The sequence below is a fragment of the Phyllobates terribilis genome, unplaced genomic scaffold (assembly GCF_046119375.1).
Source record: "Phyllobates terribilis strain yellow unplaced genomic scaffold, ASM4611937v1 Scaffold_9__5_contigs__length_417890890, whole genome shotgun sequence".
Lineage (NCBI taxonomy): Eukaryota > Metazoa > Chordata > Amphibia > Anura > Dendrobatidae > Phyllobates > Phyllobates terribilis.
Window position 1 is genome coordinate 284,173,529 of NW_027362769.1, and position 26,528 is coordinate 284,200,056.

A 26,528-nucleotide genomic window follows, 5' to 3' on the forward strand; every position below is an offset into this window, starting at 1 on the left:
TGTCAGCTTGCATTATCAGAATGTGTAGGACTTAATTCTTTTCTGTATAAAATATAGGGAATTAAAGAGCTAAAAGGAACGCATTTACGACACTGAACTAAAGTCTTCATTAGGTAAAAAGCACAACTGAACTCCGGAGCAGTGGAAATGTACTCTGTGGGGAGACAAATCATGTTTTTCTATCTAGCAGTTTAATAGATGAGTATGGGGTTGGAAGTGTCAAGAGAACATTTTTTACCTTTCTGACTACCTTGTGTCTGCATTAAGATTTAGATGTGACTGCAATAAGATTTCTAGTGAAGGGAAATCTTTTTTTTTTTTTTTTTAATTCAATTTTTTTTTATTGATTTTTAAAAGATTTTTTAAACAACAACAATACATACATTAGAGGGATACAACCCTCTACCCCAACATGAACATACATTTCCTGTATTGGTTACATTTCTTGATTTTACAAAATAAAGATATTCTTTTCCATAGATAGGAAACTTTATGCTGGATCATTTTAACAATAATCATCTAAGTTTATTACAATTTGTATTTATATTAGGGATGTGTGGTCTGGGACACTGTATATAAAATAGAATCAGAACAAACCTAAATGAAATCTGTGTTGTTCTCTAGAAGCCAAACCAGAACTATCTATCTACAAATCCCACAATTTAACAAATTTAGAGAAAGCGCCTCTTTTAAGATATATACCTTTCTCCATGTTTATTAACCAGTTAATTTTTTCTACGAATTCTGGCCTCGTGGGCTCTTTGTCGAGTACACACTTCTGAGCTATCTACTTCCTTGCCATATATAACATGCGAGCCACTGCCGTTTTACCATGTTCATCAGTATTCAGGTAATCAAAATATCCTAATACACATACCATTGGTGAAAGTTCTACATTATTTGAGTAGACCCTTTTAATAATTGCCACCACTCCTCCCCAAAAGGGTGTCACATTAGGGCAGCTCCACATCATATGGATCATATCAGCTAAGTGTATTTTGCATATAGGACAATTAGGACTTGACCGAAATTCAATGTTGTACAGGAATTGTGACGTCCTATACACCTGATGTAGCATATATATTTGAGACTGTCTGTGGGATTCGCTTAGGGATAATTGTGAAATTCTTTCCAATATATCTAACCAATGATGTTCTTCAATAGGACCTATTACTCTCTTCTCATTTTTCCTTGGAACACATAGGGTGTTTAATCAGGACAAAATCTAGCACAATATTATAAAGCAGTGAAATAAGTCCACAAGAATTGTGTGATTTAGCTATTCTCTGTATTATTGTTTTTTGAGGCACTCTTGCCTCCAAGTCTATGCTCCCTCTCCTGGTATGCATGACTTAATTGGAGGTATTTATAAAATTCTGAGTGTGATATTACAAATTCATTTTGCAATTGTGAAAACTCTTTAATCGAATCTCCTATTAGTACATGATGAAACCTATTTAGGCCTTTAAAACTCCAGGTTTTAAACTCCTTCGAATGGTGTAGATTTGGAAGCCATGGGAGTTTTCCACAATGAGATAAACTGCTGTAATTTTTTCACCATCCACCAAAGTTTATGAACTAGTAACATAATTGGGATTTTACCTATAGGTGTCTTAAATTTATGTGCCTCTAATACTTCATAAAGTTTAACTGAGTGAAGATAGTGTTGAAGTAAGAGACACTGAGCTCCTCCTCCCCCAGGATCGTCCCACCCATGAATATGTTGAAGCTGAGATGCCATTTAATAAACCCAAGGATTTGGTAATGCTAGGCCGCCCATTGCTTTATTTCTTTGTAGTATTTCCATTTTTATTCTCAAGTTTGTCTACCCCATATTAAGTTTCTAAACTCTTGATTGACCTTAAAAAAGTATCAGATTGGGGAATTGTGTAACACGTATAGTAACTGTGGCATCCAGATCATTTTTTATCAGGTTAGTAGGGCCATGACAGACAGCGGCAATTTAGACCAAGCCTTCGATTTACACTTAAACTTCAGTAGTAGTGGATTCAGATTTAATTTCACATAGTCATTTACTTTGCCCGTTATGTTAATGCCCAAGTACTTTAAATTCAGAGACCACTTGCAAGCCTGAGTTAGTATAGTGAGAGGCATTCTTATCTATATTATCGAATGGGAGTATGACTGATTTGTTCCAATTTATCACCAGACCTGAATATTTTCCAAATGTTTCAATCGTCTCCATTGCTATAGGAAGGGACTCAGAAGCTGTGGCCAAGAACAGCAAGGTGTCGTCAGCGTAAAGTGCAACTCATCTCCTCTCTACTCCCTCTTCGGCATCCAATTATGTCTGGGTGTCCTATGATAATTGCCGCCGAGGGCTCTATGGCTAATGCGAAAAGCAGGGGAGACAGAAGACACCCATGCCGTGTGTCCCTGATCAGCCCAAAGGCCAGAGTAAGATTACCGTTTAATCTTATTCTGGCTATCAGTCCTCCATATAATAATTTGACCCATGATCTAAAACCAGAACCCATACCAAATTTTCCAGCATCACCCATAAAAATTCCCATTCAATAGAGTCGAACGCCTTAGGGCCATCAAGTGAGCATATAACCCTATCTCCTTCATCATCCACCGGTAACTGAAGATTAATAAATAGTCGACGAATATTTCTGGATCTAGCGGGCATAAAGCCTGAATGATCAATATGGATTACTGTAGATATTATTGTATTTAGTCTAGAGACCATACCTTTCACTATAATTTTAATATCTGTTGATAGCAAAGATATGGGTCTGTATGAGTCAGGAAGTAAAGGATCTTTACCTGGCTTGGGTATGACTGCAATCACCGCCTCCTGCATTGAGTGAGGCAAAGTTCGCCCCTCCATTGCCTTCTGAAAGGTAGCTAGTAAGTGAGGGAGTGGGATGTTTCCAAATTTCTTATATATTTTGTGGGGAACCCGTCCAACCCTGGGAATTTATTATTTGCCATAGAAGAAACCGTTGTTTGCAATTCTTCCAACTGCAAAGGACTGTTCAAAAATATTTAATCTTCATCAGAGAGAGTTGGAAGATCTAAACAGTTTAAAATTTGTTCTCTATTGAATTGTAATCTAGATTTATATAGGTCTTTATAAAATTCTATTAAAATATTTGAAATCTGATCAGTCTGGTTTACTATTGTGCTCTCCTTGTCCCTTAGAGCCCCAATGAAAAAATTCCCCTTGTGAGCCCTTGCGATTACTGCCAGCAAATGTCCCGCTTTTTCCCCTTCCTTCAAAAAGTGTGCCTGAGAAAACATACTCTGTTCCTCCCCCCAGACCATCATATCTTCCTTTTTTGTCAGTGAAAACAAACTTCTCTCCTGTGGATCTAACTCTATTCTGTAAAATCTCCCCCAACTGTTTTGTCTTAGTTTCAGATCTATTGATGGCTTGTATCAAAGCTCTCCTCAAACACAACTTCATAGTGTCCCACAATGAATTTTGCGACACCTGTTTGTCGTTTTCTTTAAAATAATATTCAAGAGCAGATACAATCAGTTTAATATCCATAATTTGGAGCCAGAAGGGTTTCATAGCCCACATAGTCAGAGATATCTGCGGCCTGGGCAGAAGACAAAGGGTAGTCTGCAAGGGCGAGCGGTCTGACATTACTCTGGCAGATTCTCCACTGTTGTTAACAAGGGGAAAGTGTGTTCTGTGCCTTTAACTAGATCAATGCGCGATAGTGTATTATGTTTTTTAGAATAGAAAGAGAACTGTCTAATATTAAGATATTTTAGCCGCCACAAGTCCGCTAATGATAATTCTGACAGCATTTCGCCAAACTTAGTTATGGAGGCAGTTTTTTTTAGCGGTTTCTGATTTGAATCTATCCCAAAATGGATGGACAAAATTATTAAAGTCTCCTATGCATAAAACTGGAACTCCTGGCACCTTATTAATAAGTGTTACAATATTTTTCATATTGACATTGTTCTTGGGAGGAGGAATGTAAACTGCAATAAGTAATGTTTCTTTTGTAAATATTTTACAATGAATGCCTATGAGTCTGCCTTCCACATCTATTTCGGATGAAATCAATTTAAAAGGAATAGTCCTATGCACTGAAATGCTAACCAGTCTAGAGTAGGTTGAAAAGGTAGAATGGAAACTGTGGCTAATCCATGAATATTTCATACCTACAACACTGTTTTTTCCAAAATGTGTTTTCTGTCGACATAACACTACTGGCAAATTATCTCGGATATTCTCCATAGCATCCACTCTTTTTAAGTAGTCTGCCAGACCTCTAACATTCCAGGAAATTAATTTTACTTTATAAGCCATTATGTCTAATTATATAGAGATGAAAAATATCAATGATTTGTAGGCTATTATTCCCTCCACTTCCCTTTTCAAGCCACCCTTCCGATATATCTTTATAGCCATTGTTAGTTGCAAAACCAAGTAGCACATTATAGGAACATAAACCCTGGAAACACATTCAAACATATAAACACTTAACCATCCATTTAAATTCGATGAAGAGAGGCACCAGTCCATCCTGTAGCCGAAGTGAACAACCTAAACTGGGGAAAAAAAAGGGGAGCAAACACTTCTTGGGATCTTGCGATAATAGGATATAAAACAGGATAAATATGTCCACTGGGCCGTGGGTTAATTAGTAAAGGTTATGACCCCAACAGTCAATCAGTTAGTTGGCAATGGCATAAACCTTAAATTAACCAGGTTCAACGTTGCTGACTTTGACGGATCCTCTGCTCATTTAGGTCAATCCATCGGAGTGCGTCTTTAGAATGTTCAAAGAAAAAGGTCTCTCCCAGAGCAGCCACTATGAGTCTTGAAGGGTAGAGCATGGCGTATGATTTTTGCAAACTACGTAGTCGTTGTTTTACATCCAGAAACTGCCCCGTGTTTTGAAACTTCAGTAGAGTAATTCAGAAAAAAGGAAATTCTCTGGCTGTTTATAGAAATATTTCCCTTATCCCGGGCAGCTTTGAGAATGGCATCCCTATCTTTACAATGCTGCAGCTTCATTAAGACTGGGCGAAGGGGAGCTCCTGGTGGCAATGACCAGGTTGGCACCCTATGTGCCCTCTCTTCAGCAAAGAGTGAAGACAAGTATTCTGGCCCAAACAGAGAACTCGGCCACTTCTCAAAATGCTCAGTAGGCTTATTGCCCTCAGTTTTTTTCATGGATACCAACTACCCTTATGTTGTTTTGTCTAAGTCTGTTCTCCAAATCATCTGTTTTAGATAGCAAGGCCAGAATCTGTTAATCATGTCTGTGGCGGTCTTGAATAATTTGAGGCTGGTTATCCTCCAAATCACCAATTCTACCCTCTGCTGCTGTGGTGCGGTCTTTTACTTTTTGTAACCCCTGTCTCATATAGGAAAGTTCCTCTTTAATCTCCCCATCTGGCTGCTAAGTGAAGATAAACCAGAGCTATACTGTGTTAGAGCCATAAATACATCCTTTATCGTAGGTTCAGTTATGGGCTGTTCTGGGTTGTGGGAGAAAGTGATTTCTGACAGGTTGCTGGGCACAAGAGCTGGCAGAGTCATTTTCAGCAGTGTTATTAAAGTCCTCTGATAGTGCAGAGAAGAGATTAGTTACTTCAATAACCTGTGTGTGCGCTTCATTGCTAGTGCAGGCCCCCTTGCCTGGAGCTCTAGCAAAGCCAGGTAATCTTGATTCTGCACTTGTGGCTACGAACTTTCCTGCCGTTGTACCTGCCGAAGGCGCGGCAGCTTGGATAACCCTGTCCGCTCTCGCCGCTGCCTCTCTGCACTTCCTCGCCGCTCCTCCAGCCATTATCACTTCTCCGATGTTTGCGGGTAAGTGCCAGGGTATGTAGGGAGACTGTAACATCGGGTCTCGTGCTGTTAGGGACACAGTAGATCCTCCAGCAAGCTTTCTATCCCCAGAGCTCTTCTGCCGTGTGTCTGCTCACATGCCCGGCCAAGCCATTCCCCAGTGAAGGGAAATCTTAATGCTTCAAAATACCTACACATTTTAGACGATTGTTTTCTTCTAACTTTGGTGAAATCCCTGTTCTGTTTAAGCATGACTGTGCACCAAACCGAAAGCATGGTCCATGAAGTCATGTTTGGGTGAATTTGGTATAGAAGAACTTGATTGGTCCTCAAAGTGCCCAACCTCTAAACCATCGAACACATTTTAGCATGAGCTTGAATGGAGATTATGAGCCAGGCCCTCTCATCCAACATCAGTGTCCAACCTCGCAATTGCTGTTCTGGATGAATGAGCTGAAATTCCCACTGCAGACCTACAGTATGTTCATGTCTATGGATTTAGAATGTAATGTGTAGGTGTCACAAAAGTTTTGTTCATATAGTGGTGCTTAAAACTTTGTGAGTTCTTCATAATTTTTCATATTTCTGCATAAATTTGACCTAAAGCTACATCATTTTCACACAAATCGTAAAAGGAGATAATGAAAAGCAAATAAAATAAATGAGTCAAAAATATTTGACTTTGACTTGACCATTCCAAAATTTTTACTTTATTCCCCTTTAACTATTCTTTTATAGAACAACTCATGTGCTTTGAGTCATTGTCTTGTTGCATGACCCATGTTCTCTTCAGATTCTGCTCACTCACAGACGTCTTGACAGATTCAGCAAAACAGACCTAAACTATAATACTACCACCACCGTGTTTCAAAAGTTGTTCAAGGCTTATATTGTATAGCAGTGTTTTCATTTTTCCAAAGAAAACAATTCTCATTAAAAAGCATTACTTTGGCCTTATCCATCCATGAAACATTGATCCAATAGATTATGGCTTGTCCAGGTGATTTTTAACAAACTGCTCTCCAAAAAGAACATTGTAACACATCTGCAGTCATTAGTTATCATTAGACAGGCCTGTAATTGCTTAGAGAGTACCTTGGGTTACTTTGTAATCTTGGAGAATGTCTTACTCCTTGACCTTGGAGTGATCTTTGTTGGTCGACCATTCCTAGGCAGAGAAATAGTCATCATGACTTTCTTCAATTTGTACACTATCTGACTGTGAATTTCTCCAAAATCTTTATACAGTAGTGTTCAAAATAATAGCAGTGTGTTCAAAAACATGAGTTAGGCAAAAAAATCTTTATACTAGTTTTTATTTCCATGCATTGGGAACATTGAACAATGTTTTCTAATTCCAAATATGAAGAGACTTATATATAATTTTTAACTACTTTGCATAAAATAACAAAAAATGAACATTGGGCTGTTCTAAAAAATAGCAGTGTTGGCATTGGCATTTGTCTTTACAGACAATATGTACTCTTTTTTTTTTTTGAGGATTTAGCATTCCTGTGAATCACTAATCTAATTTTTAGTTGCATACCCACAGTTTTTTAGAACTGCTTCACATCTATGTTGCAGAGAGTCAACTGTTATTCCAGCCCAGGATTCTTTGAATACATCCCACAATTTGTTGGCTTTGCCTCAGAAACAGCATTTTTTATGTCACCCCACTAGTGTTCTATCGGATTAAGGTCCTGGGATTAGGCTGGCCACTCGATAACCTCAATTTTGTTGGACTGGAATCAAGATTTTGCTCGTTTACTGATGTGTTTAGGGTTGCTGTCTTGTTGAAACACCCATTTCAAGGGCATATCATTTTCAGCATAAGTTAACATGACCTCTTCAAGTATTTTAATATATGAAAACTTGTCCATGATCCCTGGTATGCGGTAAATAGGTCCAGCACTATAGTAAAGGAAACATGCCCATATCATGATGCTTGCACCACCATGCTTAGCTGTCTTCAGAGTGTACTGTGGCTTGAATGCAGAGTTTGGGGGTTGTCTGATGAACTGTCTGCGGCCTTTGGATCCCCAAAAAAAAAAATTTACTTTCATCAGTCCGCAAAATGTTTCTCCATTTCTCTTTAGGCCAGTTGATGTGTTCTTTTGCAAATTGTATCCACTTCAGTACATGTCTTTTTTTAACAGTGGGACTTTGCGGGGACTTCTTGCTAAGAGACTAGCTTCACATAGGCATCTTTTAACTGTTATGGTACTCACAAGTAACTTGAGACTGTCTTTGATCATCCTGGAGATGATCATTGGCTGAGCCTTTGCCATTCTGTCTATTCTTCGATCCATTCTAATGGTAGTCTTCTGTTTTCTTCCACATCTCTCTAGTTTTGCTTTACATTTTAAAGCATTGGGGATCATTTTAGCTGAACAGCCAATAATTGTCTGAACTTCTTTATAAGTATAACCCTCTCCAATCAACTTTTTATTCAAAGTACACTGTTCTTCTGAACAATGTCTAAAATGACCTATATTTCTCAGGCTTTCAATGAGAAATGCATGTACAACATGTGCTGGCTTCACCCTTAAATAAGGGCCACCTGATTCACACCTGTTTCTTCACAGAATAATTGACCTCACGAATTGAACTCCACATTGCTATTATTTTGAACACACCCCCTTTCAATTAATTATTCAAATACGCAGACTCAAAAACATGCAGATCATGAATGCGTAGTCTGTTGGTTTTCTTAGAATCTACTGCACCAACTGGTAAATTGTTTGACATGTGGTAATATAATTTAGACCAAAAACAGTAATTAATCTGGTTAGTCATATTGGACTATTATTTTGAACACTACTGTAGATGGTTTTGTAATTTTTGTACAGCCTGATGAACATCAACAACTCTTCTTCAGAGGTCCTCAAAAATCTCCTTTGTTCTTGCCATGGTTTACAAACGTATTGTGGAGTTAAGACTTCGATAGATCCATGTTTCTTAAATACAACAGTTTGACTCTTGGTCATGACATTGATTGAAAATAACAAACTCTAATTTCAGCTTGTGCTGATCTTGGCCTGTATCTGGAACCTTTGCCTGGTTTCCTGGTTCTTGCTTCTAGTCTGTCTTGTGAACACACTCTTGCTTCTTGTTCCTTTTCTGTAACAATGTTCCAAGCTTTTTCCAGTATAATCATCGTTACTACATCTTTATGCAACTAGTGACTATTGTAGGGATCCTCTGTTGCAATATCTATATGCCCTTGCAACAGCTAATGGTGAAAACTAGAGGATCTCTTAGACTGCACTCAGTCTGACTAAAGCAAATGCAATTGTAGCCTTAGCAGCAACTTTTCAAGTCGTGACAAACTTAATTTTATGGATGGCAGTCTGCTAGTGTATGACCTAATCTTTAAAGCTGCTCTCCAATTTAGCTAACGGATTAGGATCCCAGCCTGTAACCCTATTTTATAAGCTCTATAAATTCTATTAGAACAAATAAAATGAATTGTCAAGATGAGACACTTAAAAATGTAACTTCAGTTCCAGTCTCCAATGCCATTTGGCATTTTGGGTGAGAAGAAACTAATGCATTTCCTATCCAACTGTACTGTACTCAGAGAGTAACATGACTGAGTCCTGGACAATTGGGAAAAAAAGAGTGGTGTGATTGTCAAAATCTGTACAGCTCAGTTTTTTGTCAAATTGAAGGAAGATTAATCTAATGATCAATGTTCTTGAAATTATACAAATATGCATAGTCATTCAAGCTACTGCATTATATCTTCTGAAATTTTACTCCAGCATCCTGGTATTATTTTACACTGTTACATTTTTGCTGTTTTCAATGGAAAATGAATCAGTAATATTTATTAGATTTTCTAATGAAATGATGCCTTTTGGTGCATGATACACTAATACAATGGGGAATAACAATTATGTAGTTCTTTTAAAACAAAATTCTCATATTTAATCTTCATGAAGTTCAATTCCTGAGATATTGCTTTTAAAATTGTTTTGTAAATTGACTTGCCAATAGAAAATGTAGAAAAGTCTACTGCAGTACTTATCACACTTATTACCATCTGATGTTACTATTGCTGTTTTGGTCACACATTGCACCATTCCTGCCATTTCAATGCTGTGGGTAACTGTTCTATTGTCATAACCGTGAATCTTGTGTCACCGTAACTCCTAGATTCACCTACTGCTGCTATACTCCCTGTTTAACACTCTCACTTCTTGTTCTTTTACTTTGTATGTCTGAAAATGTGTGAAAAACCTAACAAAATAGTTTAAAATATTGAAAACTTATATCTGTATAGTTTATATATTCAAATAAGGATGTCAGTTTGAACATTTTGTTTCTTTGATATAGGTGATACTTTGGCAAAAAAATAAGGTATCTGACCAGAAATTGGCCCTCATTTCAGTTTTGGGAACTACGGTAATGAATGCTATGGTACATATTCAACACCAATGTGAAAATCCAGAGGTATGCTACTACTGAGCAAATAAATAAATGTTAATCCAAATATTACCCATTTTATGTTTTTCTCTTTTAAAAGAAATGTGTTTTTGCTTTCCCAGATGTGTTCCATCTAACAGTAAGGGTAAGAACAGACAGGGCAGAACTGATGTGGCCATCATGGAGGTAGAAACAATGGCGACATGCAGCTACTATGGTTTTTAATTTGATTAGTAAATGAATGCGTGATTTGTCCAGACAACTGTTACACCTGCAAAACTGTGAGGCCTATTGTAATAATTTACAATTACTTTACAAATTTGCATGCCATGACGGTTTTAGGCTACATTGTAGCTGTGTCAATTCCATTGCATCTGACCTTAAAAAAAAACAACATTTTCTTGTGTTATATAAATAAAATGTAATTCTTAACACGTTCAGAAAAAAAAATTCAATTAACCCAGCAAAAATATAGGAAAATGGGGTGCTACTAATGTGTGCAAAAAGTTAAATATGCAAAAAGAAAGAAGAAAACAGCTGCACAGAAACAAATTTAGTACACAACAAATAATAAAATGTGTAAGAAGGATTATAATTTTTGTTAAACAACAATACAACACTGAGAAAAATATACAAAAAACACACGGGTGTGGATATAATAATCCAAATGTAACCCCAACACCAGACAAGCATTAATAGAATTGTTATATCCTCCAAATTAAACTATATGTAGCAGAATGCAATTAAATTACAAAAAATGAGAAAATATGTAAATACAATAAAGGTAAATAACACCTATTGAGAAAAAGAGGCAATAAGCCCTAAACAAAACCATTTATAAACAAAATACAAAATAAAGCCTACTGGTAAGATACAGAATACAGCCACACAAGATCAAAGGAGCATGGATAAAGTGCTCAGTGGTGCAAGATCCCCATGCATATGCAGTCAAATGTTGACACCCTGGAAAATGTTCCAGAAAATGAAGTATTTCTCCCTGAAAATTCTTGCAATTACACGTTTTGTTATACACATGTTTATTTCCTTTGTGTGTATTGGAACATCACAAAAAACAGAGAAAAAAAGGCAAATTGGACATAATTTCACACTAATCCCCAAAAATGAGCCGGACAAAATTGTTGCCACCCTCATCTTGATATTTGGTTGCACACCCTTTGAAATAAATAATAGAGATGAGCGGTGTTCGACTAGAACTGTTCGCCAATCTCAAATTCGAGCTGTTTTGGGTGGTGTTCGAGTTGTTCGACGAACCCGAACGATTTGCAAAAAATTCGGCTGTTCGAGGTTATGTTCGATAACTGTTCGTGCACCAAAAGCTTGTCCTGCATGTCTGGCGCTATTTAGAGCACCAATCATGAAGGGATTGTCTGCCACTCACTGTAATGCAACAGCCATGGTGGTTGTGGCATTACAGTGATTGCCCAAATCGATGGGAACAGTGCTCACAGTGAAACATGAAAAGCCGGCAATTCAGCAGCGGCATACACCGGTACCCGACAATTTAGAACCGAAAGAATAGAGCTTCACACATAGATTAGATAGATAGAAACATGTCAGTCACATATATATGAAGTACAGTGACAGTGTTGCTTGCTGTACTTGTCATTTAGTGTAAAGGATTTATCAAAAAAAATATTAGTGTTTTCATGCACTGTCTCTTTAAAAAAGCCGGCCGGCAATTCAGCATCTGTACCCGACAATTTATAACAGACAGAATAGAGCTTCACACATAGATTAGATAGATAGAAACATGTCAGTCACATATATATGAAGTACAGTGACAGTGTTGGTTACTGTACTTGTCATTTAGTATTAAAATAAAGGATTTATTATTAAAAAAAATTGGCGTGGGGTTCCCCGTAATTTTAGTCTCTAGCGGAGGTTAAGCAGACAGCTGGGGCAGATGTTTGAAGCCTGGGAAGGGGGTAATACCCACGGAGCTTCCCAGGCTACTAATATCAGCCCCCAGCTGAATACCTAGCCTTTACTAGCTATTAAAATGGAGGACCCCCCCAAAAAAATGACGTGGGGTCCCCCCTAATTTAATAGCTAGCAAAGGCTAGGCAGACAGCTGGGGGCTGATATTAATAGCCCAGGAAGGGAGCCATGAATATTGGCCCCCTCCCAGGCTAGAAACACCAGCCGTCAGCCGCCCCAGAAATGGCGCATCCATAGGATGCGCCAATTCTGGCACTTAGCCTCGCTCTTCCACGCTGCCCTGGTGCGGTGGCAGGGGGTAATAGGGTTGGGGTTGATGTCAGCTTATAATGCCAGCTGACATCAAGCCCAGGTTAGTAATGGAGAGGCGTCTATAAGACACCCCCATTACTAACCCCATAGTCAAAGTTAAAAGAAAACACAAACACCCAGAATAAAGTCCTTTAATTGAAATAAAGACACATTCCTTTATTGTTCTAAATTAAACCATACTTACCATCACGCCCATTCCAGCTGAAGCCAACGATCTCCTGCAATAAAAGAAAAATAATAAAGCAACCTCATCCTTACCTTTCCATGGTTCCCAGGACAGCTTCAGCTCTGCTACATCGAGATGACAGGCTGGACCACAGCAGAACGCTGCCATCCAGCTTGTCATCCCGCAGACACTGAGAAGTGCAGGCATGCTTGCGCTCTGCAGTGTCTGGCTGTGACGGCATAAAGATGAGACGAGTTCATGTCCAATGAACTCGGCGCACCTCATGCACGTCACTGACAGCGTGGGAAAATTCTCCTGCACTCAGTGCTACAGCGTGAGAATTCTCCCACGCTGTCAGTGACGTGCATGAGGTGAGCTCATTCATGTCCAATGAACTCAGCTGACCTCATGCACGTCACTGACAGCGTGGGAGAATTTTCACGCTGAAGTGCTGAGTGCAGGAGAATTCTCCCACGCTGTCAGTGACGTGCATGAGGTGCGCCGAGTTCATTGGACATGAGCTTGTCTCATCTATATGCCGTCACAGCGAGACAGTGAGGAGCGCAAGCATGCCTGCGCTTCTCAGTGTCCGCGGGATGACAGGCTAGATGGCAGCTTTCTGCTGCGGTCCAGCCTGTCATCTCGATGTAGCAGAGCTGAAGCTGTCGTGGGAAAAATTGTTGGGTACAGATGCTGAATTGCCGGCCGGCTTTTTTAAAGAGACGGTGCACGAAAACACTATTATATTTTTTAATAAATCCTTTACACTAAATGACAAGTACAGTAAGCAACACTGTCACTGTACTTCATATATATGTGACTGACATGTTTCTATCTATCTAATCTATGTGTGAGGCTCTATTCCTTCATGTCTAAATTGTCGGGTACCGGTGTATGCCGCTGCTGAATTGCCGGCCGGCTTTTTTAAAGAAAGCGTCTTCTGAGCAGTTTGTCAGCTTTTGGACACCTTTGAAGGTGTTTTCTATGTGTTCCTATGTGTTTTTGTTTGCCTGCCATTGGTTTTAACGGTGTTCGACGGTGTTCTAAGGTGTTCGACGAACAGTTCGACGAACAGTTCCTCGAACATCCCGGTGTTCGACGAACCGAACCGAACCCGAACACTATGGGGGTGGCTCAACACTAATAAATAACTGCAATCAATCACTTCCTATAACCGTCAACAAGCTTCTTACACCTCTCAGCTGGAATTTTGGACCACTCTTCTTTTGCAAACTGCTCCAGGTCTCTCATATTTGAAGGGTCCGCTCTCCCAACAGCAATTTTAAGATCTCTCCACAAGTGTTCAATGGGATTTTAGATTCAGACTCCTTGCTGGCCACTTGAGAACTCTCCAGTGTTTTTTCCCATCCATTTCTGGGTGCTTCTAGAAGTAAGTTTGGCGTCATTGTCCTGCTGAAAGACCCATGACCTAGGATACAAACCCAGCTTTCTGACACTGGGCACTACATTGCGACCCAAAATCCTTTGGTAAACTTCATATTTCATGATGCCTTGCACATAGTTCAAATTTCATATGTTTCATGTTCTACAGAGTTCTACTTTATTTGTTAGTTATATATGGAGATATCTACTCTTAGTAAGCACCTTTACAGTCCTGTTTTCTGTTTGGAAGTGACAGCAAAACATCTTTGAATCTTCATTATTTTTGACTCTAGGTACTGCGTTCTTTTCTTTGTAGGCCTCATTCCTTTTTCGGTAAACAGTAGAATGATGTTCTTTATCAAAAAGCTTTATCTTGATCTCATCTGTCCACAAGACGCTTTCCAGAAGGGTTTAGGCTTACTCACGTACATTTCGGCAAGCTTCAGTGGAGCTTTTTATGTCTCTGTGTGAGCAGTGGAGTCCTCCTGGGTCTTCTGCCACAGTTTTTCATTTCATTCAACTGTCGAGTAATAGTTTGCACTGACACTGATGCACCCTGAGTCTGTAGGACAGCTTGAATTTTTTGGAACTTGATTGGGGCTGCTAATCCACCATCTGTACTATCTTGCATTGCAACTTTTCATAAATTTTTCTCTGCCATCCACATCCAGGGAGATTAGCTACAATGCCATGGGGTTTAAACATTTTGATATGTTGCACACTGTGGACAAAGGGACATCAGGATCTCTGAAGATGAACATCCAACCTTGAGATTGTTGATATTTTTCAACATTTTTTTGGTTGTCAAGTCCTCAAACAGTTCTCTCCTTTTATTTCTGTTCTGCTTAATGTGGCACATACAGACACACAATGTGAAAAATGAGTCAACTTCTCCCCTTTTTATCTGGTTTCTGGTGTGATTTTCATATTGCTCACACCTGTTACTTGCCACGGGTGAGTTTAAACAAGCATCAAATGCTGAAACAAACTTGTTTACCCACAATTTTGATAATGTGCCAATAATTTGGTCCGGCTCAATTTTGTGTGAAATTATGTCAAATTTGCCTTTTTTCTGTTTTTTTGGTGTTGTTCCAATACATATGTCTTGCTATACCCATGTTTATTTTCTTTGTGTATAATTGCACTAATTTTCTAAAAGAACTACTTCATTTTCTGGAACAATTTCAAAGGTGCCAACACTTTTGGCCATGACTGTAGCTTCTGCATCATAGCTTCATAAGGGGCAGTCTATCCAGTGTAGCTATAGAAATATATAGGGAATAGACTTGTGTTATAATCACTAATGTTTAATTTTTCTCATCTTGAGAAACAAAATAGTAATCTTGTTGTTATGATGCCTTTTAATGGCTAACAAAAATAAAACAAGTGATGTTATAAAGCAAGCTTTTGAGACTACTTAGGTTTCTTCATCAGGCATGGTGTAACAGAGTATCTGAAGAAACACAAATATATGCACAAAAAGAGCATGACATGACATAGTAAATAGAAATTTAAAAAAAACAAGCAAACTGAGCTCAGAGAATGAATCCTTCATTAGCTTAGATATTGGTGTGAATATTTTATTGTCCCAATATCCAAAGACATACTGATAGGGAATGTAGATTGTGAGCCCCGATGGGGACAGCGACGATAATGTATGTAAAGCGTTGCAGAATATGTTAGCGCTATATAAAAATAAAGATTATTTGTGTTACCCTTGAGGAACGAATAGATCATTTCTACTTCCAAGTGCAATGATAAACTATTTCCGGATCCAAGAACACATGCATCTACTGTGGACTCTATCTGGTAATACATTTCAGACACGTGGCTACTCTGCATACATGTGTTTGCCGTTATTCATTTACTTGAAAAATCCACTAAATGGTTTTAATGTATAATTACAAAAAATGAGAAAAAAGGGAAAAGCTGCACTCACCATTTCATAAAATTCATAATCCTTTATTTCAACATGCGGTAAAAGCAGTGGGATGCAGGGAGGAAAACAGGACTACAGCTGTTTCACGCACAGTCTTGGCGCTTCTGCGGGTCCATACAAGCTAGAGATGAAAGCCTCATTTCCTTATACAGGTGATAATTAGGCTTACCTGGAAGAAGGTAATTAAAATTAACATACCATGAAAAAAAATTTTCATAAAAACATAGAGAAATCGGATCGGTCATTGAGACCTAGGGGACCGGTAGCATTTGTGTAAGAAATCCACTTAGCTTCTTTTTACAATATTAACTTATTTCGATTGCCATGTCTATCAGGCATATTAACCTGTTCCAGTCCCGCAAATCTAAGTACCCAGGAATCAGCATTATGTATATCTCTTATATGAGACATAAAACTTGGAGATCCCTTTTTGGTTATGATTGAATGGAAGTGTTCCCTTATGCGCACAAATAATGGACGGATCGTCTTACCAATATAATAGTAGCCACAAGGGCAAAAAATGGCATATATGATGTATTTCGATCTACAGGATATAAAGTCTGTGACAGTATGAGTAACCGACCCTAACTGCAAGGGATTAGTGATAAGATGCCGGCTGCAAAAAGAACATGATCCGCATTGAAAATTACCTTTAGGAATAAACTCCTGGAGCCAATTTTTAGATTCGGTTTGTAATCGATGTCTGCTGATAAGGTCACCAATGTTGTGACTTCTTTTGCATGAAATTATAGGGTTATTTTTAGCGATATTAAAAGATCCCTATCACTCTCTATTAAATGCCAGTTGTTATAGATGGATTTTTTGATAATCCTGTCTATTGGACCATGTTTAAAATGGAAAACGAATTTCTGTGGCCTTAGTAAATTAGATTTATTTTTGTTTTTTTGTCTGTCAAGCAACTCTATTTGTGAGAATTTAGATGCCCTTTCAAAAGCATTATTGAGTATCTCTAAAGGATATCCTCTTGATACAAAATCTTGTTTTAATTTCTCAGCCTGCTCTCTAAATGTTAAATCACAGTTATTAATTTTCCTAAGTCTTAAGAATTGGGAATAGAGTAATCCATTTTTTGCGTGCAAAGGATGAGCACTATGATAATGAAGATAAAGAGTTGGTGGATGTAGGTTTTTTGAAAACCTTTGTATGGATATTATCATTTTCAATTGAAATAGTAACATCTAAAAAATTAAAAGTGCAATTATTAAATTCTGAAGTGAATTGTATATTAGCTGAATTGGAAGTGTTGAGGTAACATATAAAATCAGAAAAATCTTTTTCTGTACCTGCCCATACTATGAATATGTCATCTATATAACAAATAAAAAACTTTATAAATTTGATGAATGGATTTTTTATAGTGGTGATATATTGGCTTTCAAAGTAAGCCATAAATTAATTTGCATAGACGCATGCTACCAGGTACCCATCGCGGTCCCCTTGTTTTGCGTATACCATTTTATCTAAAAATTGAAAACTGTTGTGAGTAAAAATGAATTCTAAACTTTCTGACAAAAATTCAACATATTGCTCACTTTTGTTAGAATTTTGCAAAATATGATATGTTGAATGGCGTCAATGCCGAGATTATGAGGAATTCTCGTATATAGACTGACTACGTCAATCGAACATAATGAAAAGTCAGGCTGCCATTGAAAATTTTTTAAAGCCAATAAAAAGTCACCCGTATCCTTCACAAAAGAGGGAACATTTTTCAATAATGGTTTCAGTAACCAATCAAGATATTGAGACAGTGGCTCATTGAAAGAACCTACTTCAGCTATGATGGATCGGCCTGGAGGGTGTGTAATCGATTTATGAATTTTAGGTATAATATACCAATAAGGCTTAACAGGGTAGTCTTGAAATCATTTTCCAGCTTGTTTTTTTGACAGTGAGCCACATTCTACATATTTCCTTAATAGAGCGCGTAATAAATTTTTATGCTTATTTGTAGGATCACTTGATAGTGGGGTATAAGTTGCAGTGTCTGATAATTGTGATAAAGATTCCATGATATAATCATCTTTGTTTAATATAACAAGATTACCCCCTTTATGAGCCCTTCTAATAATTAAGTCAGTCCATGATTTTATATCACTGAGGGCTGCAGTCTCCCGTATAGTTAAATTGGAAATAGCAGGTTTATATATAATAGATTCTATGTCTCTGATGACTCGATCTTGAAAGTTATCAATGATGTTACCCGGAGAAATCGGGGGCATAAATGTGGAGGGGACACCTCCTGTAAAAGGCGAAAAGTCCTCCGACATCGAAATAGAAGAATTTATATCTGATAAGGCACCACTCAATGTGGGCTTGCTGCAGGGAGAGAAAATGTGGTGGATTTTTTTTTCGATTGGAACTTTAAGAATGACATCCAAGTACTTGGCCTTAAATCTTTGGAATATAAAATTTCTTCACTTTATGAAAAGGAAATTAGACTTTTTTGGACAATTAATTCCCTGAAGTCTTTTATGTTGAATGTGGAAGGGTCCCGAGAGGGCTAAGAGTCTATAAAGAGATTTCACTATTTGAGAACAATGTAGAATTTCAACATAATTGGGATGCGATTTTGTTAACCGCTTCCCGACCGCCCACTGTACATAAACCTCGGCGCTGCCTGGGCTCTGTGCAGCGCCGACGTTTATGAACGGTCGGTGGTCCCGCAGCCCTCAGGACCCCCAGGGTCCTGCAAGTTCTGCGGTTGCGATTCAGAGCGACAGCTCTGACAGGGGACATCATCGGGACCTGATTGGATCAGGTCCCAATGATGTTAACCCTTTGCTATCTTCTATATGCCGCGATCTATAGTGATCGCGGCATATAGAAGATAGTGAGAGGAGAGGTGGTCGTCCACTTACCTCTCCGACGGCCCCTGATGTCTTCCAGCACCTGCCGTTGTTATGGCCACATGACTGCCTCCGGATCTGCCATATATGGTGTCCTGCTAGGCTCAGCCTGCTGCTGAACTCTAGCAGGAGACAGACCGTGTGAAACTGTCAGCAAAATTCTCATGCAATGCAATACATGTCTATTGCATTGCATGAGAACATTGATTAGAAAAATAAAAATTAATGTCCCATACAGGACTAAGTAAAAATGTAAAAAAAAAAGTCTAAAAAATGTTTTCAAACTGTTAAAAAAAATCACAAAATAAATTAAAATAAATAAATAAAATATTAAACCAATAAATCCGTATATTTATGCAAAAACAAAAAAAGTACACATATTTGGTTTCGCCGCGTCTTAAACAACCCGATCTATAAAACTGTCACACTAATTAACTCCTTCTGTACACACCGTAATAAAAATAAATAAAAAACGGAGCAAAAAACTATGCTTTTTCATCATATCGCCAAGCAAAAAGTGGAAAAAATGCTATCAAAAAGCAAAATGGAAATAAAAATGGTACCGCTGAAAACGTCATCTTGTTCCGCAAAAAAAAAGCCGCCATACAGCTCCATCAGCCGAAAAATAAAAAAGTTATAGCTCTCAGAATAAAGCGATGCAAAAAAAAATATTTTTTCTATAAAATTGTTTTATTGTGTAAAAGCGCCAAAACATAAAAAAATATACAGTAAGTGTAGTATCGCTGTAAACGTACTGACCCGAAGAATAATGCTGCCTTATCACTTTTACCACACGCAGAACGGCATGAAAAAACCCTCAAAAAACAATTCCTGAATTGTTGGTTTTTGTTAATTTTACCTCCAAAAAACAGAATAGAAAGCGATCAAAAAATGTCACGTACCCAAAAATGGTACCAATAAAAATGTCAACTCGTCCCCCAAAAAACAAGCCGTCACATGACTCTGTCGGCCGAAATATGGAAAAATTATAGCTCTCAAAATATGGCGATGCAAAAACTAGATTTTGCAAAAAAAAAGCGTCTCTTAGTGTGTGACTGCTGTCAGTCATAAAAACCCGATATGAATCTGGTATCTCCGTAATCGCACTGACCCGAAGAATAAAGTAATCTCATCACTTATACCGCACGAGGAACGGCGTAAAAAATAAATAAAACCAATTCTTCACCTGCTACTGAATTGTTTATTATGTCTCCCAAAAATTGCAGTAAGGCTCTGCTCACATTTATCCTGCGCTCTGCGCTGAGCACTTACACCAGAGTTTCCGTGTAAATCTCTGAAGTATGTGATTCAGACGGAACCCATGACGGAAGATTCCCTATAATGAGGCAGATATAGGCCACTGTGGATGCAATCTGGCCTGTGATCCCACGGTGTCAGTTTTTTTAACGGCGTGCATAAAAGTGCAATTGGCCACAGTTTTGTGCACTTCTGAAAAAAAGGACACCGCTAAACAGAGGCCAGATGGAGTCCAGAGTAACTCTGCTGCCTCATTATAGTGAATGGATCCTGCAGGGGTTTCATCTGAATTACATCACTTGGAAATTTAGATGGAAACCCTGATGTAAGTGCTCAGCCTAGAGCGCCGGATAAATATTACGTAAAATGTTCCCAATAAAAGCTTCAACTCAGTCCTCAAAAAAAGCTAGTCCCCACTCAGGTCCGTCATCTGTTAAAAATATAAGGGACTTCCAAGTTACTGGTAGCAGAAAGGCTCTGGAAAAGCGAAATGGCCCTTGCCCCCCAAAAGAAATTCAGAAAATTTTGTGCTCCCAAATCCAAATGCCTATTCTACAATAATTTGTTCTCCAATTGTCAAATAGAGCTCTGTCCCTCCCAGATCTCGCCGTATGGCTAAGCGGTACTATACAGCCATATATGGGGTATTTCCACTTTTAGAAGAAATTGTGTGACATTTCGACACCATTTTTACCCATTGCCCTGTGTGAAAATGTAAAATCTGAGGGTAAAACATTTTTTGTGGTAAAAATACAATTATGTTTTCTTCACTGCCCAATGGTATAAATTTAAAAATTAAAAAATACTCACTACTTCCCTAGATGAATTCCTTGAGAGGTGTAGTTTACAAAATGGGGTCACTTGTGGGGGTTTCTGCTGTTTCGGCATGTCAGCGACTCTTCAAATGTTACATGGTGTCTGCAACCTATACCAGCCAACATAGCGCTCTTTTCTCTTCCGAACCCTGCCGTACACCAAAGCAGTGGTTTTCCCCCACATATGGGGTATCGGCGTACTCAGGAGAAATTGCACAACAAATTTCGTGGTGCAATTTCTCCTGTTATCCTTATGATAATGCAAAATTAGGGGATGAAAAACATTTTTTGTGGGAAAAATGTGAAAATGTTATTTTTACGGCTCAATATTATAAACTTCTGTGAAGCACCTGGGGGTGCAAGGTGCTCACCACACATCTAGATAAGTTCCCTAAGGGGTCTAGTTTCCAAAATGGTGTCATTTGGATTTGGGGGGGTTTCCACTGTTTAGGCATATCAGGGGCTCCCCAAATGCAACATGGCGTCCTCTAATTATTCAAGCAAATTTTACATTCAAAAAGTCAAATGGCGCTCCTTCCAAACCCTTCCGTGCGCCCAAACAGTGTTTTTCCTCCACATATGGGGTATCAGCATGTTCAGGAGAAATTGCACAACAAATTTCATGGTGCAATTTATCCTATTACCCTTATGATAATGCAAAATTAGGGATGAAAAATGTTTTTGTGGGAAAAATGTGAAAATTTTATTCTACAGCTCAATATTAGAAACTTCTGTGAAGCACCTTGGGGTTCAAGGTGCTCACCACACATCTAGATAAGTTCCCTAAGGGGTCTAGTTTCCAAAATGGTGTCACTTGTGGGGGGTTTCCACTGTTTAGGCACATCAGGAGCTCTCCAAATGCAACATGGCACCTGCTAATTATTCAAACAAATTTTACATTCAAAAAGTCTAATGGCGCTCCTTCCCTTCCGAACCCTGCAGTGCGCCCAAACAGTGGTTTTCCCTCACATATGGGGTATCAGCGCGCTAATGAGAAATTGCACTATAAAAATTGTGTATTCCATTTTTTCCTGTTACCCTTGTGAAAATAAAAAAATTGGGTCTAAAGTAACATTTTTGTGAAAAAAAGTTAAATGTTCATTGTTTTCTTCCACATTCCAAAAATTCCCGTGAAACACCTGAAGGGTTAATAAACTTCTTGAATGTGGTTTTGAGCACCTTGAGGGGTGCAGTTTTTAGAATGGTGTCACATTTTGGTATTTTCTGTCATAAAGGCCCCTCAAAGTCGCTTCAAATAAGATGTGGTCCCTAAAAAAAATGTTTTGTAAATTTTGTTGGAAAAATGAGAAATCGCTGGTCAAATTTTAACCCTTATAGCTTCCTAACGAAAAAAAAATTTGGTTCCAAAATTGTGCTGATGTAAAGTAGACATGTGGGAAATGTTATTTATTAACTATTTTGTGTGACATATCTCTCTGATTTAAGGGCATGAAAATTCAAAGTTTGAAAATTGTAAAATTTTCAAAATTTTCACCAAATTTCCGATTTTTTCACAAATAAACCCAAGTGATATCGAAGAAATTATATGACTATCATGAAGTACAATATGTCATGAAAAACCAGTCTCAGAATCAGGGGAATCCGTTGAAGCACTCCAGAGTTATAACCTCATAAAGTGACAGTGGTCAGAATTGAAAAAATTGGCTTGGTCACGAAGGCAAAAACAGGCTCTGGCGCGAAGTGGTTAAAATGTTCCACAGATTTAATGAAATTGGTTTTGAAAAGAAATGAAAAAAAAAAACAAAACCTCAATCCATAAAAGAAGATTTGGATCTAGCTGAGACAAAAATACGCACGCGATTTTCGGATCCAAAAGCTACTATGTTTTTTTCTAAACTAAATAAGAAATTGGTTCCTATTCAGGCTGATATTAAGTCCAGTAAAAAGGATAAATTTATCAGCGATAAGAAAGATTTTGATGCAGGTTTCGTCTTCAGCTGGAATAAACAGCATAGGAACAATAGAAATCGCACATCCCTATTCAATACTAAACAATTTTCAAGATATAATAAACATCGTTCAAATAGGACTCGCCCCCAAGATGGGTGGACAACAGACTCGGACTCTAGTTTACCAGACGACCCTACCCATCATATGGACATGTTTGACAATACCACATCTGCACCTGCCTCAGCACAAAGTATCCCTTTAGGAAAAAAACAGAAGAGGCGGTAAAAAATATAGGTCATAATGGTGTGAAAAGGAAACAAGTGTCTTGGAAATCTTATAAGACCCCATTGGAATTATCAATTTGACTGATCGTATCCTTACTCAGGACCATATTGCCTTACTTTCCAAAGGTCTTTATTTTTGTCTGCCTGAAAATTTCAATTTACTAGAATTTAAAATTGATTAGTTCTGAGCCACCAGGAAGATACATCTATATAAAGCTTTCGCTCAAAAAACTGATACCATCGTAACATCACTGACTCCAGAATGTGATATCCCATGTACATCAGACTCAATAGGATTTTTTGTTCATAATCCTGATGATCAATCAATACATCAAGATGCACTCCTATCATATTCTCTGGACTCCACTGAAAAAGACACTGCCTTATCAGATATAAATTCTTCTATTTCGATGTCGGAGGACTTTTCGCCTTTTACAGGAGGTGTCCCCTTCACATTTATGCCGCCGATTTCTCTGGGTAACATCATTGATAACTTTCAAGATCGAGTCATCAGAGACATAGAATCTATTATATATAAACCTGCTATTTCCAATTTAACTATACAGGAGACTGCAGCCCTCAGTGATATAAAATCATGGACTGACTTAATTATTAGAAGGGCTCATAAAGGGGGTAATCTTGTTATATTAAACAAAGATTATTATATCGTGGAATCTTTATCACAATTATCAGACACTGCAACTTATACCCCACTATCAAGTGATCCTACAAATAAGCATAAAAATTTATTACGCGCTCTATTAAGGAAATATGTAGAATGTGGCTCACTGTCAAAAAAACAAGCTGAAAAATTATTTAAGACTACCCTGTTAAGCCTTATTGGTATATTATGCCTAAAATTCATAAATGGATTACACACCCTCCAGACCGACCCATCATAGCTGAAGTAGGTTCTCTCAATGAGCCACTGTCTCAATATCTTGATTGGTTACTGAAACCATTATTGAAAAATGTTCCCTCTTTTGTGAAGGATACGGGTGACTTTTTATTGGCTTTAAAACATTTTGAATGGCAGCCTGTTTTTCATTATGCTCGATTGACGTAGTCAGTCTATCTACGAGAATTCCTCATAATCTCGGCATTGAGGACATTCAACATAGAATTTTGCAAAATATGATAACAAAAGTGAACAATATATTGAATTTGTGTCAGAAAGTTTAGAATTCATTCTTACTCACAGCAATTTTCAATTTTTAGATAAATGGTATGCGCAAAACACGGGGACCGCGACGGGTACCCTTGTAGCATGTGTCTATGCAAATTTATTTATAGCTTACTACTGAATTACAATATATCACCACCATAAAAAATCTATTCCTCAAATTTATAAAGTTTTTTATTCATTATATAGAGGACAGATTCACTTCAGAATTTAATAATTGCACTCTTAATTTTTTTAGACGTTACCATTTAAATTGAAAATGATAATATTCATACAAAGGTTTTAAAAAAACCTACATCCACCAACTCTTATCTTCATTATCATAGTGCTCATCCTTTGCACACAAAAAATGGATTACTCTATTCCCAATTCTTAAGACTTAGGAAAATTAATAACTGTGATTTAACATTTAGAGAGCAGGCTGAGAAATTAAAATAAGATTTTGTATCAAGAGGATATCCTTTAGAGATACTCAATAATGCTTTTGAAAGGGCATCTAAATTCTCACAAATAGAGTTGCTTGACAGACAAAAAAACAAAAATAAATCTAATTTACTAAGGCCACAGAAATTCGTTTTCCATTTTAAACATGGTCCAATAGACAGAATTATCAAAAAAGCCATCTATAACAACTGGCATTTAATAGAGAGTGATAGGGATCTTTTAATATCGCTAAAAATAACCCTATAATTTCATACAAAAGAAGTCACAACATTGGTGACATTATCAGCAGACATCGATTACAAACCGAATCTAAAAATTGGCTCCAGGAGTTTATTCCTAAAGGTAATTTTCAATGCGGATCATGTTCTTTTTGCAGCCGGCATCTTATCACTAATCCCTTGCAGTTAGGGTCGGTTACTCATACTGTCACAGACTTTATATCCTGTAGATCGAAATACATCATATATGCCATTTTTTGCCCTTGTGGCTTCTATTATATTATATTGGTAAGACGATCCGTCCATTATTTGTGCGCATAAGGGAACACTTCCATTCAATCATAACCAAAAAGGGATCTCCAAGATTTATTTATCATATGAGATATACATAATGCTGATTCCTGGGTACTTAGATTTGCGGGACTGGAACAGGTTAATATGCTTGATAGAGATGGCAATCGAAATAAGTTAATATTGTAAAAAGAAGCTAAGTAGATTTCTTACACAAATGCTACCGGTCCCCTAGATCTCAATGACCGATCCGATTTCTCTATGTTTTTATGAAATTTTTTTTCATGGTATGTTAATTTTAATTACCTTCTTCCAGGTAAGCCTAATTATCACCTGTATAAGGAAATGAGGCTTTCATCTCTAGCTGGTATGGACCCGCAGAAGCGCCAAGACTGTGCGTGAAACAGCTGTAGTCCTGTTTTCCTCCCCGCTCTCCCTGCATCCCACTGCTTTTACCGCATGTTGAAATAAAGGATTTTGAATTTTATGAAATGGTGAGTGCAGCTTTTCCCTTTTTTCTCATTTTTTGTAATTATTTTTGTACATATAAAGCTAGCACCTATACTTCATATATCGAGTGTTTTGAGCTCATTAATAACAGGTGGGGTCAGAGCTCATTTATTAGATGGTGCAGGCTTACACCTTCATATCACAGGTTTTAATGTATACCTTCTTTATGATCATATTCAAATGAGTTGCACAATTCACTGTGGGTGAGGCAATGTGGTCCGGAATAAACTTCTTTTGACAGTTCTACCAGGTAGCTCAGTACTGTCAGCGTTTGGCCAAGCTAGTCAACCAGACTGTAAGGCTATGTTCACACATTATGGTTTTTTGGTGTCAATTTTCTGCAGCAAAATCTTATCTTCAATGGCATTTTTGTTTAGGATTTTTCTTGCAGATTTGGTGCTTTTTTGATGCGTCTTTGGTGCAATTTTTCAGTGTTTTTTCAGCATTTTTTCACTGTCCTTCTGTCTCTTTTTATGCATGTACATAAAGTTCTGTGATAAAAAGATCCCCATTCTATTTTGGCATAAAAAATGCTGAAACAAATTTTGGTGCTTTTTTGATGCGTTTTTTTTCACCACCCATTACTTCCTAAGGGTGAAAAAACACTGAAATTAGTGACATGCTCTATTTTCCAAAAAAAACATGCAAGGCACAAAATCCTGAACAAAAAAAAAACATGATGTGTGTACAGAGAATTCTGGTTTCTCATAGACTTTGCTGGTACTGCAAAAGGTAGCTGAAAATGTGCATAAAACCTGCATTAAAAAACG

At 37.7% G+C, this 26,528-nt stretch overlaps 1 protein-coding gene across 3 annotated transcripts in view; it reads left to right on the forward strand.

Annotated features, from left to right (window-relative positions):
• Positions 1 to 26,528, forward strand: part of PMS1 (PMS1 homolog 1, mismatch repair system component) — a 381,942-nt gene that overhangs the window by 183,581 nt on the left and 171,833 nt on the right. For all 3 annotated transcript variants that reach the window (XM_073647847.1, XM_073647845.1, XM_073647846.1), the window contains one exon: positions 10,127 to 10,243. In XM_073647847.1, the coding sequence (XP_073503948.1) occupies positions 10,127 to 10,243 (117 nt within the window). The remainder of the gene's footprint in view (positions 1 to 10,126; positions 10,244 to 26,528) is intronic.